Source organism: Struthio camelus, chromosome 30, assembly GCF_040807025.1.
Source record: "Struthio camelus isolate bStrCam1 chromosome 30, bStrCam1.hap1, whole genome shotgun sequence".
Lineage (NCBI taxonomy): Eukaryota > Metazoa > Chordata > Aves > Struthioniformes > Struthionidae > Struthio > Struthio camelus.
Window position 1 is genome coordinate 716,854 of NC_090971.1, and position 14,599 is coordinate 731,452.

At 53.0% G+C, this 14,599-nt stretch overlaps 1 protein-coding gene across 1 annotated transcript; it reads left to right on the forward strand.

Annotated features, from left to right (window-relative positions):
- Positions 1 to 1,136: 1,136 nt before the first annotated feature.
- SDHC (succinate dehydrogenase complex subunit C) lies at positions 1,137 to 13,708 on the forward strand. Its single transcript, XM_068922122.1, has 6 exons — positions 1,137 to 1,303; positions 5,630 to 5,686; positions 6,555 to 6,656; positions 7,519 to 7,580; positions 10,374 to 10,537; positions 12,675 to 13,708. Exons 1-6 carry the CDS (start codon positions 1,284 to 1,286, stop codon positions 12,777 to 12,779), a joined length of 510 nt encoding a protein of 169 aa, XP_068778223.1. The 5' UTR covers positions 1,137 to 1,283; the 3' UTR covers positions 12,780 to 13,708.
- Positions 13,709 to 14,599: the final 891 nt, after the last annotated feature.

Consider the following 14,599-nt stretch of genomic DNA (forward strand, 5'->3'; position numbering starts at 1 on the left):
TGGTATCATCCACCTGCTTCCATGGCGTGGCAAGGGGCTCCTGGAGAGCTGGAGACACGGGGGGACTGCTCCCTGCCGTAGCCCCAGGGCCCAGCCCACGTCCCAGGGGCCGCTGTGATCGGATACAACCTGTCCGGCGGCCGCGGGTTTTCGGGGCAGCCAGAGCCGCCGGGGGGCCAAGCCCTTCGCGCTCTGCCGGGAAGGAGGGCTTTGCTGCCACCGGGATGATTTGGGGGTTAACCCCGAGGGTGTGGGGCGCGCGCTCGCCCCGAGGCATCGAGCCGGGCGGCAGGCAGCCGAGGGTGGACCCGGCTCCGGCCCTGCCTTGGCGCCGGGGAAGCGGAGCAGGGGGGAGCGTGCGCCCCGGCAGCTGGGGGACACGGGCAGCCCCCGGGAACAGTAACAGGCAGGTGCCGGGGGGGTAATTGGCAGCCCCCGGGGGGGGGTAACGGGCGGCCCCCGGGGGGGGGGTAACGGGCGGCCCCCCGGGGGGGAGGATAACGGGCAGCCCCCGGGGGGGGTAACGGGCAGCCTCCCGGGGGGAGGATAACGGGCAGCCCCCCGGGGGGGGAGGATAACGGGCAGCCCCCGGGGGGGGTAACGGGCAGCCCCCGGGGGGGGGTAACGGGCAGCCTCCCGGGGGGGGGGGGTAACGGGCAGCCCCCGGGGGGGGGTAACGGGCAGCCTCCCGGGGGGGGGTAACGGGCAGCCTCCCGGGGGGGGGTAACGGGCAGCCTCCCGGGGGGGGGTAACGGGCGGCCCCCGGGGGGGGGTAACGGGCAGCCTCCCGGGGGGGGGGGGTAACGGGCAGCCTCCCGGGGGGGGTAACGGGCAGCCTCCCGGGGGGGGGGGTAACGGGCAGCCTCCCGGGGGGGGGTAACGGGCAGCCTCCCGGGGGGGGGGGTAACGGGCGGCCCCCCGGGGGGGGGTAACGGGCGGCCTCCCCGGGGGGGGGTAACGGGCAGCCCCCGGGGGGGGGTAACGGGCAGCCCCCGGGGGGGGTAACGGGCAGCCTCCCGGGGGGGGGGGTAACGGGCAGCCTCCCGGGGGGGGGGTAACGGGCGGCCTCCCGGGGGGGGTAACGGGCAGCTCCCGGGGGGGGGTAACGGGCGGCCCCCGACCCGGCCCTAGGCCCTGGAGGCGGCCGGGAGAGCGGGCCGGGCCCGACCGCTCCGGGACAGCCCGGCGCCCCGCACCCCCCCCCCCCCCAACCCCGGCCCGGGGCGGTGGCGGCGGGAGCGGAAGTGCGTCACGCCCGCTTCCGGCGTGCGCGGCGTCCCAAGATGGCGGCGCTGGCGTTGAGGTGACACCCGGGGCGGGCTGGGCCGGGCCGGGCCCGGGGGGCGCCGCCGCGGCGGGGCCCCGAGCCCTCCTCTGCCGCGGACCCGGCTGCCTGCGGCGGGGTCCGGCGGGACGGGCCTCGCGGGGCGGCCGGGCCGCGTGCGGGGCCCCGAGCGGGCCGGGTGCCGCCGTCGCCGCTTCCGCCCGCGGCGGGGACGGTTTGCGCTGGTGGCTGACAGCGTTTGCGCGAGGCGCGTTCGAGGCCGCTGTCGGCGGGCGGCCTGGAGCCGCTCTGGGGGCCTCTGCCCCGTCCTGCTGGGCCTGCTCGGACGGCGGCAACGTTAGAGCAGGAACGCAGTGCAGCCGAGTAGCTTTGTGCAGCAGACGCTGGACTCTCTCTCGTGGCTCTCAGTTGTCGCTTAGCGTGTTTAAAGCAGGACAGAGGCCTGGATTCGCGCGTCTGCGCAGCTTCCTTTCACCCTGCTCCTCTGTGATCCAGCAGCTCTGAGAGCCGCTGTAGAGAAGCAGTGAAGTGTGGGGATAGTCTTAAGCGGGTGGCAGCTTACCATGCTGTCCCTCTGCCAAAATACGGTGGAGGAGGTAGCTTTTGGGCTGTGAATGTGAAAAATGAGGAGCTGTAGCAAAGCAGAAGTCTGATTCCCGTCGGTGTGAGGTCTGCGAGAGCAAAACCGAGGCTTGGGTGTTTTTACAAAGGTGGGGTTAAACATAGATAAGCATGCCTCTAGGTGAGATTAGCGGTTTATTGCCGCTGAAAGGGGCAGTGTCACTTCTTCCTGCTCCGGGCTGTGCCGTCCTGCCCCTTCCCTTGCTCTTCTGGATCTTACTGGAGTTGACGCCAGAGTGCCTGGGTGGGTTTCTCTCAGCTCGGTGTCGCTGAGCTTCAGAGCCAGCGTTCAGGATGGTGGCCCCAAACTCACAGATCCGCCTTACGTGGTGCTGGTGGCTTCTGTTGTAGGTGCAGAGGGAGTTCAGTGGTTAAATGCAAGAACATTTCCTGACATGTGCGTGGTGTTGAGCACAGGGAGGGAGGGAGTTGTACTTGTTTGAACTGAAGGTGCCTCTTCGGATTTGAAACCCCACCAGAAAGTTTTCTGCTTCTTCAAGATTGTGGCCTCCCTCCTCCCAGCCCCCAGTTATCAATATTCTTGATATTGGTGTTGAAATAGTGTTTTGGCTTTTATTCTCGTAATACAAGTGGGGCAGTCATGCTTTGCTGGAAAGCTTTTTGTGATGTGTGCCAGTTTGCTTAAAACGAGACTGCACCAGCAGCAGGAGATGAGAATGCCTCCAGTATCTGCTGGAGCAAGGAGTTCTGCAGTGCGATCACATCCTGTGTTTAAAAAAACAACAACAAAAAGTAGATCTCTTTAGTTTTAGGTCTGTGCCTGATAACTTCGTCTGGTGTCTGCCTCTACTTGTCAGATAAAAAAGCATATATAATCATTGCTCATTTGCCTCCTCCATAGCAAAATCCGAGTGATTTTTATAGACCTGTCTTGCAGGATAAATTTTAAAGACGTCTATTCATGTGACACTGAACTGATGCTTTTCTAGAGCTATCCCCAGTGACTTCAGAAATTTTCTTTATGAGTTATAAAAGACGGTTGCAAACTGTGATGTTATGTGTATAGTTAGCATTGTTTTCATCAAGTGTGCTGCTGTGCATTTATAGACACTTCATTTAAACTGTCACTTTATGGCAGAGTTGTTAGGCAGCACAAGATCCTTCCCTAGCCCTTTGCAATCAGTTGTACTTTGTAAAGTCCCTGAATAATTTATATTGTTAGTGAATTGTCTCCTTAGTTTTCGCACCCTTTTTCAGGTGTGGTGCAGGGGTGGGGAAGCTGTACTGTGAAGTTGCTAGTGGGGGGGGCTGTAGGATTCTGTTTTAGGACTTAATTTTCCTTTTTTAAAAAAACATGTTTATCAGTCATCTGGAAGGAAATGTAAGCTAATGGATGGGGAGCTAGAGAAGATGCAACAACTGAGAGAATGATAAATAATGAAGAGGACAGGTCCTTGGTACAGAGTGGCCTTGATTGCTTAGCTGGAGGGCTGTGTTTTGCAAGCAATATTCATTTCACTGAAGCAAGATGTAAAGCCTTGCGTCTAAAAAATAAAAAATAAAAATTGCACTGATGGAGAATTCCTGTTGGGGAATTTAGCTTTGAAAAATATGAACGTACTGTGGATTTTATTCTTATTTTGAATGTTGTGTGCGTTTCGGATCCTGCCCTCGCTCTTTTTCCTCCACCCCTATCCCAAGGAGAGGTATGGAGCAGCTTTCGTTCAAGGGGAGACGAAGTAGGTTAGGACTCCTAATCTGGAAAAGATGACTGAGGAGGATATGAGAGAGGTATATAAATCATTAATAGTCTGCAGACAGAGATTAATCATTCACCTCCTTTCCCTTATCTAAGCATTAGGAGGTATCGGATAATGCTGGTACTTGGTGGGCTCAGGATGAACAAGGAGGTGGTTCTCCACATCTGGTTAAGCTCTGAGGATTCCTGCCATTGTGAGGGCTGAAAGCTTAGGGGGTTCGAGAGCTGGCCATACAGTGCCATGGAGGAAAAAAGTCCATTTAGTAGGTACTGAAACTGTGTCGGGTTTGGGAAGTCTGTGAGCAGCAAATGGTTAGAAGCTGGGAGGAAAGCAGGGCAGTGTTCCTGTCTGTTTTCTCATACTTTTCTCCAGGGACCTGTTGTTGGCTGCTGTTGGAAATGATATTGTGCTCGGTGGAGGTTTGGTCTGGCCCAGTCTAGCTGTTGCTGTTTTATCCTGAAATTCTTGATATAGTTGTCAGACCCATGCATCAAGAAGAACATTGATAAACTGGAAAAGGTATATAGAAGGTTTTTTCAATTGGCCACGTCGCACTGCAGTGCGGGACTCAGTATTGGGTCTATTCAATGCAACGGAAAGTGCTCCTATCTTGATTTTTTCTTAAGGTAGATGCATACAAATGATAGAAAACTGAAAACAATGAACTCCTCAGCCTGCTAGCGAAGGTGTGGCACTATTCAGTGGATAGGAGTTGAAGCCAGACAAATTCAAACTAGAAATAAGATCTACGTGTTAGTGCAGAGACCTGGGAATTGGGGTGGATTCTGTATTGCTGAAATTTCATATATCGAGATTGAATGCCTTTCTAAAGGTCTGCTGTGTTTCAAATCCACCTTTGAACATGAGGGAGAATTTTAAAAGGAAACATCCTATAGATCATTTGTACAGGAAGTCAGAGTGGATAATAATAACGACTTTTGTTACGCGCTCACACCTGCTGAAGCTCTGACCTCCAGATGTTTTTCCTACCATGTCCTCTAGACTGGCTACGGAACAATTTAAGAGCGCTAGCGCTTCTTTTATATACTGCTGTTAAAGAAACAGTGGGAGATGCTGGTACAGATGCTTGTGTGTTTGAGAAGATTAATTAGTGTTTGTCATCGTGCTGCAGATGAATGTGCCAAACATTATTACACACTTCGTTCTCATCGTGTCATCAGGAAATGCCGCGCTGTCTTTTATGCTTTGTCCTTGACAGGAGCGTTCGCGAGCGGGTGCTGTAGATTCCAGCCCACATCTGCAAACTCTTGAGCTGTAGCTGGACTGGGGGCCTGTTTCTCTACCGCAGTTACTGGAGAAATGCCCTTGAATGTCAAAGTCACAATTACTACAATTGGTCTGTAGAGAATAGCTCCCACTCCTTTGGACACCATAAAATCCCTTTTTACCTCCTGCCCGAAGTGTTGGTGTGACTGAAATGCTGTGTGCACTGGGCTGTGACAGTGACCTGTCATTTCTGTAATGCTTAGAGCTTAACAAACGGTGGTGATGAAGCAGTGTAATGAAAACAAGTGTTTAGAGGAAAGAGAGGGGGTTGATATCTGTATTTTAGGCGCTTGGAGGGCTGTAGCCGCCACCAGCCGTTTCCATGGCGCTTGACAGATGCACCTTTCTGGGGATACATACCACTCGCCCTAGTAATCGCTTTAGCGAGAGTGAAAAATGGACTACCTCAGTGTAGCTGTGAGCTTAGAGTGCTGTTTATGTCGGTCTTATAAACAAGGTATTACAGCTGAGTAGACTAATTATAGGGTATTGTAAAGAATGAACCCCTAGGCAGAGTCTGGAGACTGCAGTTAAGAGCCAGGCTGAGTATTACAGCTGGAAGATTTGTTTAAGAACGGCCCAGATCCTCTCATGTTAGGACTGATTTTTAAGACGTGTACCACTGAGATGGTGAATCCCGTGCACTGACCGCGTATTGCTTGCATTTTCAGGCATTTATTTGGCACTCACAAAGCTTTTCTATTTTCTCTTGCAGATGTGTTGGACAGCGATGCCTGTTGGCTCGGCTTGGCCCCAGCCTTTCTGCACGACAGTGAGTCTGAGGTTTTATTGAGAGTAACGGGATTAAGTTCTTTCCCTGCAGGATCCCGTCTAAAGCTTTGGCGCATGTGTGCGCTCTATCCGCTTAGTAATTCTGATCAATCAGTGCCATGTGGTGGCTGGGTACTTACAACGTCATGCCATCACAAGTGTATGGCCTGTTTACTGATGGGCAAGTGCTGCCTCATAGGTTTGGGGCTATGTATGGAGATGAAGGAAATGCCTGGCTGGGTGCTGAGAGTGGGCCTGAACCTCTTGCTGAGGAGGCAGTCCTGCTACCCCTCAGGATCGCTTTGTGTGACAAGTGCACGGTGCCTTTGCACCTGATGAGAGCGAGGATCAGCAGAAGCCCCCTTGTTCCTGTGCTTCGTGCTGCCAGGCTTAGAGAGAAATAGTTATTTTCTGCTAAATTGGGCTGTAAGTGTAATTGCTATGTAATCTCAGGAACATTAAATTACAAGCTCTTTATTTGGTACAGTGTGCAATTACCGTGGCAGTAAAGAGCAGGTTGCATGTTATCAGTATTATGTAATATGTTATCTGATATCCTATACTCTGATTGGGGCGGCAGGGGGGTGGTTTTGCTCTGGTGGCTGAATGGATTTCAGTACATAACAGAGCTTAACACAACAGCGGCTTCCCATCCTGAGTATTGTTATAAACTCTGGAGAGCTGGCAGCGATCCTCTCTTTACCCATGTTTGCACACAGCTGGAACTGTTCTTTTTATTGCTGTAGTCAAGGTCAGTTGGGAACTTGCATGCTGTGAGGGTAGAGAGCCACTGCGGCATTGGCCGGCGGAGCAGGGAAGGGTAAATCGCTGCCTGTCTCTCTGCGCATCCTGTCTCCTCTCTTTTACAGTGTTGTCCCCATGGGAACAACAGCGAAGGAGGAGATGGCCCGCTTTTGGGATAAGAACACCAAGTCCAATCGCCCCTTGTCCCCTCACATCACAATTTACAAGTAAGAGACTTGTCAGCCTCCTCGGCTTCGCGCAGTGGCACTTCTGGGCTTTGATGCGTAGCTTGGGGCCAAACCCTTTCTCACTGTCACCCTTGGCTGGGAGGGCTGTGCACTTTTCTACGGTCAGTTCTGGCAGGTGGGCTGGCCCCGCGGCAGAGGTGCGGGATGGGGAGATGGTCTGTGTTACGCTATGAACAGCCTCAGCTTTGAGAGGTTGGAATATGGCGGAGGGGAATCACAGCCCCAATTATGTTATGGGGTTGATGAAACTCACTTTTTTCATACGGAGTTGTGAGAGCAGGTAAAATTCCCCAAAGGCAGGCAGTGTTTTCAAATGTGCTATTGAAAGGCAGCAGCCTCCGCGGAGGGTGGTTGTGCAGAACAACGTGTCCCACTCTGGAATTGGCACAAGTCTGGGGTGGAGGCAGGAGGCCAACTTTGGGCTGTCAGGTTCCCTTTGCAGGGAGACAACAGTTTCTTTTGGGCTGCTTCTGTCACTTTTTCAAGGTTCTGTCATTTATCCGTATGTCTGGATGCCTGAACCCTATTCCCTTTGTTCCTGAATTGCAGGATCCCTGCAGTTTTCTCCTTTCTCGGCAGACACAGCCCTTCCCCTTCCCAAACCCGTGCCAGTGGCATTTGTCATTCCCAAGCTGCCTCTGCACATTCCCTCATCTTTCCCCTTTTGCTCTGGCTGGATTCCTTGAATAATTCTGAGTGCAGAAATACTCACCCAGCAGCACAGAGCTGTCTAGGAATAGATGGGCTGTGCTTTGTGTCTCTGCCTTGGAAGCATCTCTAATATTATGTTTTCTGCCTTTGTGCCCTGTCTGTTTTGCTGATGAGGTTGGTTGTTTTGCAGGTGGTCTCTGCCCATGGCGATGTCCATCACGCATCGGGGCACCGGTGTTGCGCTGAGTGTAGGTGCGTGAATCTCTGAGCTCTTCTTGGCGGTCGGTGCGCTGGGGGCTGCAGGAGTGAAGACCTCTCAATCGTGCTCACTGATTTGCAGATGTGGTTCCGGTTCGCTGTTTTCCCGCCTTTATCCCAAGTTGTGATGTTGGCTTCGGCAACAGGGTTTCTCGTCTCCTCCATCTTTCTCTGCCCCCTGAATATCTATCCATCCCCTGGGTATCTGTGCCTGAGTCTCCTTGTGCCATGATTTGCTTTGGTCCCACAAAGGAAGCGATGCTCTCCCAGAAGTAAAATCCTTAAAAGCCTTTGTAGGACTGTGGCCTTTCCTCCTCCACGACTCTCAGTATCTCAGACTCTCCACGACACTGTTTCCTCCTGGGCCTCCCCAAGCTGGAAAAAAGTTGACCAGCTGCTCCAGTGCTCAGACCTTCTCTTTTGTGACTCTCTTTTCCTGGTTTATCCTAACAAGAGGCTCTGTTTGAGGAAAGGACTGGCAGACAGGCAGAGTTTCCTGATGATTTTTGTTATGCACAGGTGGAGTTTTTCAGCTTCCTGTAAGTGGCTGCTGCCTTCCCAGAGACGCTGGTGCAGCATCGAAACTGATAAACCCCCACCAGCAATTTGACTCGCATAGTTTGACTCAGCGATCCAATGTCTAACTGTGAAAGGCTGTTTTATTTCCATTAATGCCCTCTCATGGCGGCGGAAAGGTGCTTGTCTGATAGCTCAGAGTCTCCTGTTGAGCTGGAGGAGCTGGGTTGATGTTTGTAGAAGGGAGCTGGAGGAGGGGGCTCAAAAAGGATATGTGACAAACTGAGGACTTGTCTGTCCTGAATGTGCAGCTGGGTAGATTGGGAGGAAACAGTGAGGGCCGCTGCCTGCCCTTTCCAACCTGGCCTCCCACGAGGCACAGTTTCCAACCTCGAGGCTCTGACTTCTGAGCAGCTCTGAGGGTGATGCCGGTGGGATGCCGGTGTGTCTTTAGCAGAAGTTAACTTTAGTGGAAGCTGAGGTCTCAGGAAAGGGCACCTGAGGAGCCCTTCTCCACCTGCATCCACACAGCAGAGCTCCGGTGAGAATTTGGCTCTTCCCCAAGGGTGTGCTCTGTCTGCCGGCCAGTTTAGGCCCGGTTCTGCCTCGCTGAAGAGCCTGGGCATCCTCTGTGGGAGAGCAGCAAATGGCTGCATGCTTGGTTACCGCTCCAAGCGGCAGCAAGGTGACTTTAGCAGTTGTCTTTGCCCCCTGTGAGCCCATCTGGCCCCTCTGAGGTGGGCTGCGTGCCCTGCTCCATGCATGAATCCAGGGCGTTACATGGCAGTGATGCTGGCCAGAAAGGCTGTGTGCTGGCACCACCCAGCTTTGGGATTGTATCTGCTGCTCTCTCAGCCCAGAGCTGTGAGTGGTGAAGGCACAGTATCTCCAATTGGCTCTGTGGGCTGCTCTCTGCCAACGGTCCAAGCTGTCCAGCTTGCTGTCAGATGGGCCAAGCTGGCAGATTCACCATTGCCCTTTCTGCTTCCTTATAAAGGAACCACCTATCAAACTCCAGTATTGGAATGAAAAACGGCCACTTCCCGGGCTGTTAGAGTACGAGGGAGACTCCATTCTGCCGACCACAGCTCAACAGCCCTGATGCTAGAAGGAAGAGCGGAAGCGTTAATCTCCTCTCTAGCAAGGCCTATAATTACAGGAGCCTCTAACTTCCTGCACTTTCTTCAGGGCGAACACAAAGGCCATTGAAGAGACAAGTGGCTGAGCAGGGAAGCAGCTGGTTGACTCTCTCTGCCAGTGCCGGCCTCAGCTGGGGCGCTCAAGCTAGCACGCTGCAGTGTAATCAGGCGCTATTGAACGGAGGGTGAATCGCGACTTGGCTGACTCTGCTCACTTTGATCGTTCCTATTCTTTTGGCAGCACCATCTGGAGAAGCCCTCTTGGCCTAGAAATGACAGGGAGAAGCTGCCGTGGCTCCTGCAGCTAGTGCAGCCACTTATGTCAAACTGTCTTTGTTTCCTGGTTTCTTTGCTGATGTTAGCTCGGGCGGTGCGCAGCACTCCCCTGCTGAGGCTGTCTCGCTAAATTGGCACGTTTGTCAGTGGCTGGCAATGGAGCGATTTTTGTCCTGAAATGCGGGTCTGAGGACTTCACTGAAGAGCTGCCATCTTATGTTTTCAGCCTTGATTGTCCCTTTAACCTGGAGTTTGGGCTGGTTTGGCTGCAAATGTCTGAGCTCATGCCAGTTTACTCTCAGGGTATTGTATGAGTAATGCAGCTCCTGGTGCAGGACCCAGATTCAGTGTGTTGCTGCCCCAGTTTGTATCCTCTCACCACCCTAGGGTACATTGTCACAGTGCAGCTAACACTGCCGCTAAGTAGGGAGAGCCCTTCTCTCTCCTCCTCCTTTTAGCCATGATGAGCTGTTAGTTTGGTTACGGCTGTGTCACAAAACCAGAAACATAGAGGTGGTCTCACTAGTGGAACTAGAAAAATTATCCCTGCTACCTTCTCTGCAGTTGTGGGGTACATGGCTGAGCTGACGGATTGGTCTGTTGGATTTATCCGGATTGCTCTTTAGCGTAGGTGTAGCTCCTCAAGGGAAAAAGTGGGCACAAATTTGCTCCCAGGCAAAACTTGTGAGCTCTATTGCTTCCGGGCCCGGGATGATGCAAGCACTATGGTGAGACTCAGAGTTGGTGTCCTCTTTTGGGGCCCCAGACTTTCAGCTGCAGGGTGCTCCTGCCAGCCTGGGTCTCTTTGCTGGCAGCGAGGTGCTGGTAACGCTTCTGCTGGCTTTGTCTTTCTCAGGAGTCTCCCTCTTCGGTCTGGCTGCCCTGGTTCTCCCAGAGCAGTTTCCCCACTACCTGGCAATGGTGAAGTCGCTCAGCCTGGGGCCTGCTCTCATCTACTCTGCTAAGTTTGCTCTGGCTTTCCCCCTCTCCTACCACACCTGGAATGGAATCCGACACCTTGTGAGTAGCCTTTGCGAGGGAGCTCTGTGTGTGTGTGTGTGTGTGTGTGTGTGCGCGCGCGCGCCTGAAGTGGGGCAAGAGAAGGAAAATGTCTGCTGGCGGAGGGAATGACGTGTGCAGTATTTGGGAAGGTGCCCTTGGAAATGGGAATTAGTCACCTAAAGTGCTTCAGAAACAAGGTGCTATTTTTGGGTACATCTAAGTTGCCAAAAGCATCGCTACGCTGATGCTTCTCCTAGCGGCAAGGATAGTTGAAGCATCTCCCCCTGCCCCATGTTACCTCCTCAGCTGCCTGCAGGGCCAAACGGGGAATAGATCTAGGATAACAGAGGGGTGGCAGGGAGCAGATGTTACAGCTGAGGGGAAGTGTCTGCAGAACCACGGACTCAGGTGCTGTGGAAGTGACACCCTTTGCTCATTATCTCATGCTCGTAATGCAGCTGTTGTGTTGTGGTCTTCAAAGTGCTTCATGCTGTTTACTGAGCCCAGAAAACATGTAACAGTGGCTTGGAGACAAGTGTGCTCTGCTTAAAAGTAACCTGTGATGTTTGCCCTGGGCTGAAGTTTGGAACAATCAGCTCAGTTCAGCCAAACTTCCTGTGTTTAACAAAGGAGGGTGAGCTGGAGAGCAGAGCTTTTCAACTGGCAACAGTACAAGACGTGCTGCTTTTGTAGTTGATTTTGTGTTTTTGTAGCTCCAGATAGGTTTGGTCTTACAGGAGCAAATTGCAAAGGCAGCTGGCCTGGAGTGTGACATGATCCTTCTGCTCCAGGGAGGGAGCACCACGTGGAGAGCAGGGCTTTAGACACGGGCTTGCTCTGCGCGTGCTGACAGGTTCCCTTGCTTCCAGCATGGAAACACGCGACCCGTGCACTCAAACTGTTGGATGTTATATTTGCATCCTACACCTGAGAGCAACTGTTAAAAGATGCTCATGTCAGTGTGCTGGGAGGCGCCTGGTCAAGCCGTTCTGGGTGAATGACAGCCACATGCTGTGCGAGAGGAGCCCACTCTGCGGGTCCTTGGGGTGGATGGTGTCCGACTGCAGTGCTGCAAGCACTCATTATACTGCTCTTCAAGCACTCCACATCAGATGAGGCCTCTGCGCGTGGGACCTGCAGCAGGCTGAGCCCTGCTCGCTCATGGAGATGCCGTTAGGCAAATGGAGCAGTCATAACCGGCTGCTTGTTCAGAGCATCGTGAGTTGAATGCATGCTGAAGTCTGTGACTGCACATATGCATTAGGATGCCATTTAAATTGTCTTCCGATGCCCAAGAACGTAACCAGCAGCACTGGACCCTGGCTGAGCTTGGCAGCACGGCCCATCAGATGACAGCAAGGGAGCGGGTTCTGTTTCATGGTTCTGCCCCAAGTACTTCTCTTCTCTGAGCTCCCAGTGGTTTGCTGGCAGGCTGGGACAAGGTGTGCGCTCCACAGGGCTGTGCTGAGCAACCCAGCTTTTACTTGCACTTGACCAAAGTTAGATAAGAGATTCAAAATCCATCTAACACCTGGAAACTGAGGGACTCCCAGCTCTGGGTTGTCATTTCAGCATCCTCCCTTGCAATCTGGGCTCAGCCTGGCTCTTTGCAGCTTGCACTGTACCCCAGAGGTTTATGTGGATTTGCTGGGGACTACCTGCTCACTCTGCCTTTAGAGATGTTACTGGGGCCTTGGATCTGTGGCTTGTGCGAGGGTTTCACAACCTATTTCTGTCAGCAGGAGTGAAGCAAGCAAAGAGCAGCTGCTGCTCTCAAAGCGAACCTGGCGCTCTGCGACTGTTGTGGATTCAGCTTTACTGATAGATGAGGGGGGGACTGGTGGGGGATAACTTCTTCCTCTGGCAGGGTGCACGCATGCCTACGTCCAAGGAGACCCCTACAGTGATGGGACACTTGTAGCCTTCCCCCTGGTTCATACGCAGTGCTTTGGGGTGGTCTTGCTAGAATTTTTCAAAAAAGCTGCCTTTTTACCTGCTTTGGCGTATCCCCCATCAAGGCCTATCCTAGTCCCGTTGAGTTAACCCTGCCTACTCCCTGCAGTGGATCCCTGGCTCTGGAGGTCTATTCTATCTGGGAATTGTCTCAGTTCCTGAATGGGAAATCCTAACTGCTGTGTCTCTTCTCTCCTGGTAGGCGTGGGACCTGGGGAAGGGGTTCAAGATCTCCGAAGTCAACCAGTCCGGCGTGCTGGTCCTTGTCCTGACCCTGCTCTCCTCTGCTGGCCTTGCGGCAATGTGAAGGCATCTCCCGGTTGATGGCCTCCCTTTTCTGGAAGATCTGGTCTGTCTGTCCTGGCTTTCCTCAGGATGTGGAGAGTGAGGCAGGAGGGCAGACTCCTGAATAACTATAAATCTTAGGGGAAGGTGGCACTTCCCCTCCTTGCAAATTTTGTGGATGATCAGAGTTGCTTATCGTTAGCCTGGACGACGTGCTTTGCCCAGCTAGCCCAGGACTGCCTTTTTGATAGTGGGGGGACAGGCCAGGATGTCTCCTCAAGTACCAAATACCTGAATAGCCACAGAGAGCTGGGCACAAGTTAACAGCTGATTTCCAGCACATTCAAGCACTTGCAGAAAACTGCCTAACTCAGTACTCTTTTTCAGACAAACCCCGATGCATTTTTTTTTTCTCCCTGCTCTATCCCAAAGCTTGAGACAATGCTGATTCTGTGTCCCCTCAGGTCCGAGTGGGCTCAGGGAAGGAGATGCCAGTGCTGCTGGTAGTGTGTGTGTAGGCCTGGTGCAAGACAACCATCTCCATTGAGGCACCCTGTTCTAGGGGAGGGAGAGCAGATGGAGCTGCCAACGCCAGCGCCCGTGAGGGGAATGGGTAATTGGTGCCATCCAGGGTGTTAACACCAGCTGTGCAACCCTGGGCTTTCCAAGGCTGGCAGCAGCGAGCAGGGGCGGGCTGGGCAGTTGTGCTCAGCCCTGGAGATGTTCAGTCCTGACTCCTTGTCACTGAAAAGGTGATGATTCAGCAAACTTAGGGGCTCTCGAGCCCCTGCCAGTGAAAACATCCTGTTTTCCCCTGTATTCTCCTGCCTCTGAAATGACTGGGAGTGATGTGGTTTTCCTGTTGTGCATTGTCACCAGCTCTCATGTCAGTGCTTCTTTGTAACTCGTCCACCATTGCAATAAAGCAGCCTTGATCTTTTGCACATGCTAGCCATTGGGTTACTGTTTTGGTTTTCTTTGGCACAATATTGACTAAGGAGAAATCGGATGAGAAAGGAGGCTTTGCTTTGAGATTAAGGGAATCGCAACTTCCCGGAGAAGCTGAGTGATGGAAAAACAAAGTCTTTGCTGTGTTTTCTTATAGAGACAGGTATAATGCCTGACCTTTGGAGTTTGTGGGTGTGGGGTTGATCTGGCTGTGAAATACTGCCAACCCAGCAGGGAGGAATTTCCTTTGAGACCGTGCTTACTTGCACTGGTACAAATGGCTGTGCGAGGTCCAGGACAAGAGCTTCTAGCTCAAATTTGCCCATTTTTAATGTCCACCAGCAGCTCAGCTCCGCAAAGAGGATGCGCCTCATCAGGAGCTCTGTCCCATTTTTATGCCCCAGCAAGGGTCTTGGCTCTCTGCTTTAGGAAGGATCCTCGGCAGCCAGCAAAATGACAGCTTCATCGGGAACATCTGCTTTCATCATCCAGCTTTTGATGGAGACCTCAAGTGGCAGGAGGGAAGCTATTCTGATAAACGCTTTCCAAGATCAGTTGCACCAGACGGGATTGTTTTCACCCGACTGCTTTTACTTCTGCCACTAATCTAAGCCCCTTTCCCTCCCACTTGTTCAATTCTCTTGCCTGCCTAGTGGCCCTAACAAATCTGCCACTTCTTTAATTAGCAGAAGGCACCCTAGCCCTGAGGGGACGCGAAGCCTTAGAGATGAGATATCATGAAGGAAGAAAAACTGTCTGCTGTCATCATGTTACAAAGAGAAAACTTACTGCCAAATCACTTTCAGTATAGCTTTAAGCCCCAGCGGGAGAGATCTCCTGAGTGAAAACTAATGTATTTTAGCTTTAAACCAATTACTTCCTGCAGTTGCTGAA

Excerpts from the sequence above, each read along its gene's own strand:
- SDHC (XM_068922122.1), top strand. The coding sequence starts at position 1,284 with ATGGCGGCGCTGGCGTTGAG. Across the intron at positions 7,581-10,373 it reads CGGTGTTGCGCTGAGTGTAG|GAGTCTCCCTCTTCGGTCTG; the intron begins GTGCGTGAATCT and ends TGTCTTTCTCAG. Across the intron at positions 10,538-12,674 it reads GGAATGGAATCCGACACCTT|GCGTGGGACCTGGGGAAGGG; the intron begins GTGAGTAGCCTT and ends CTCTCCTGGTAG.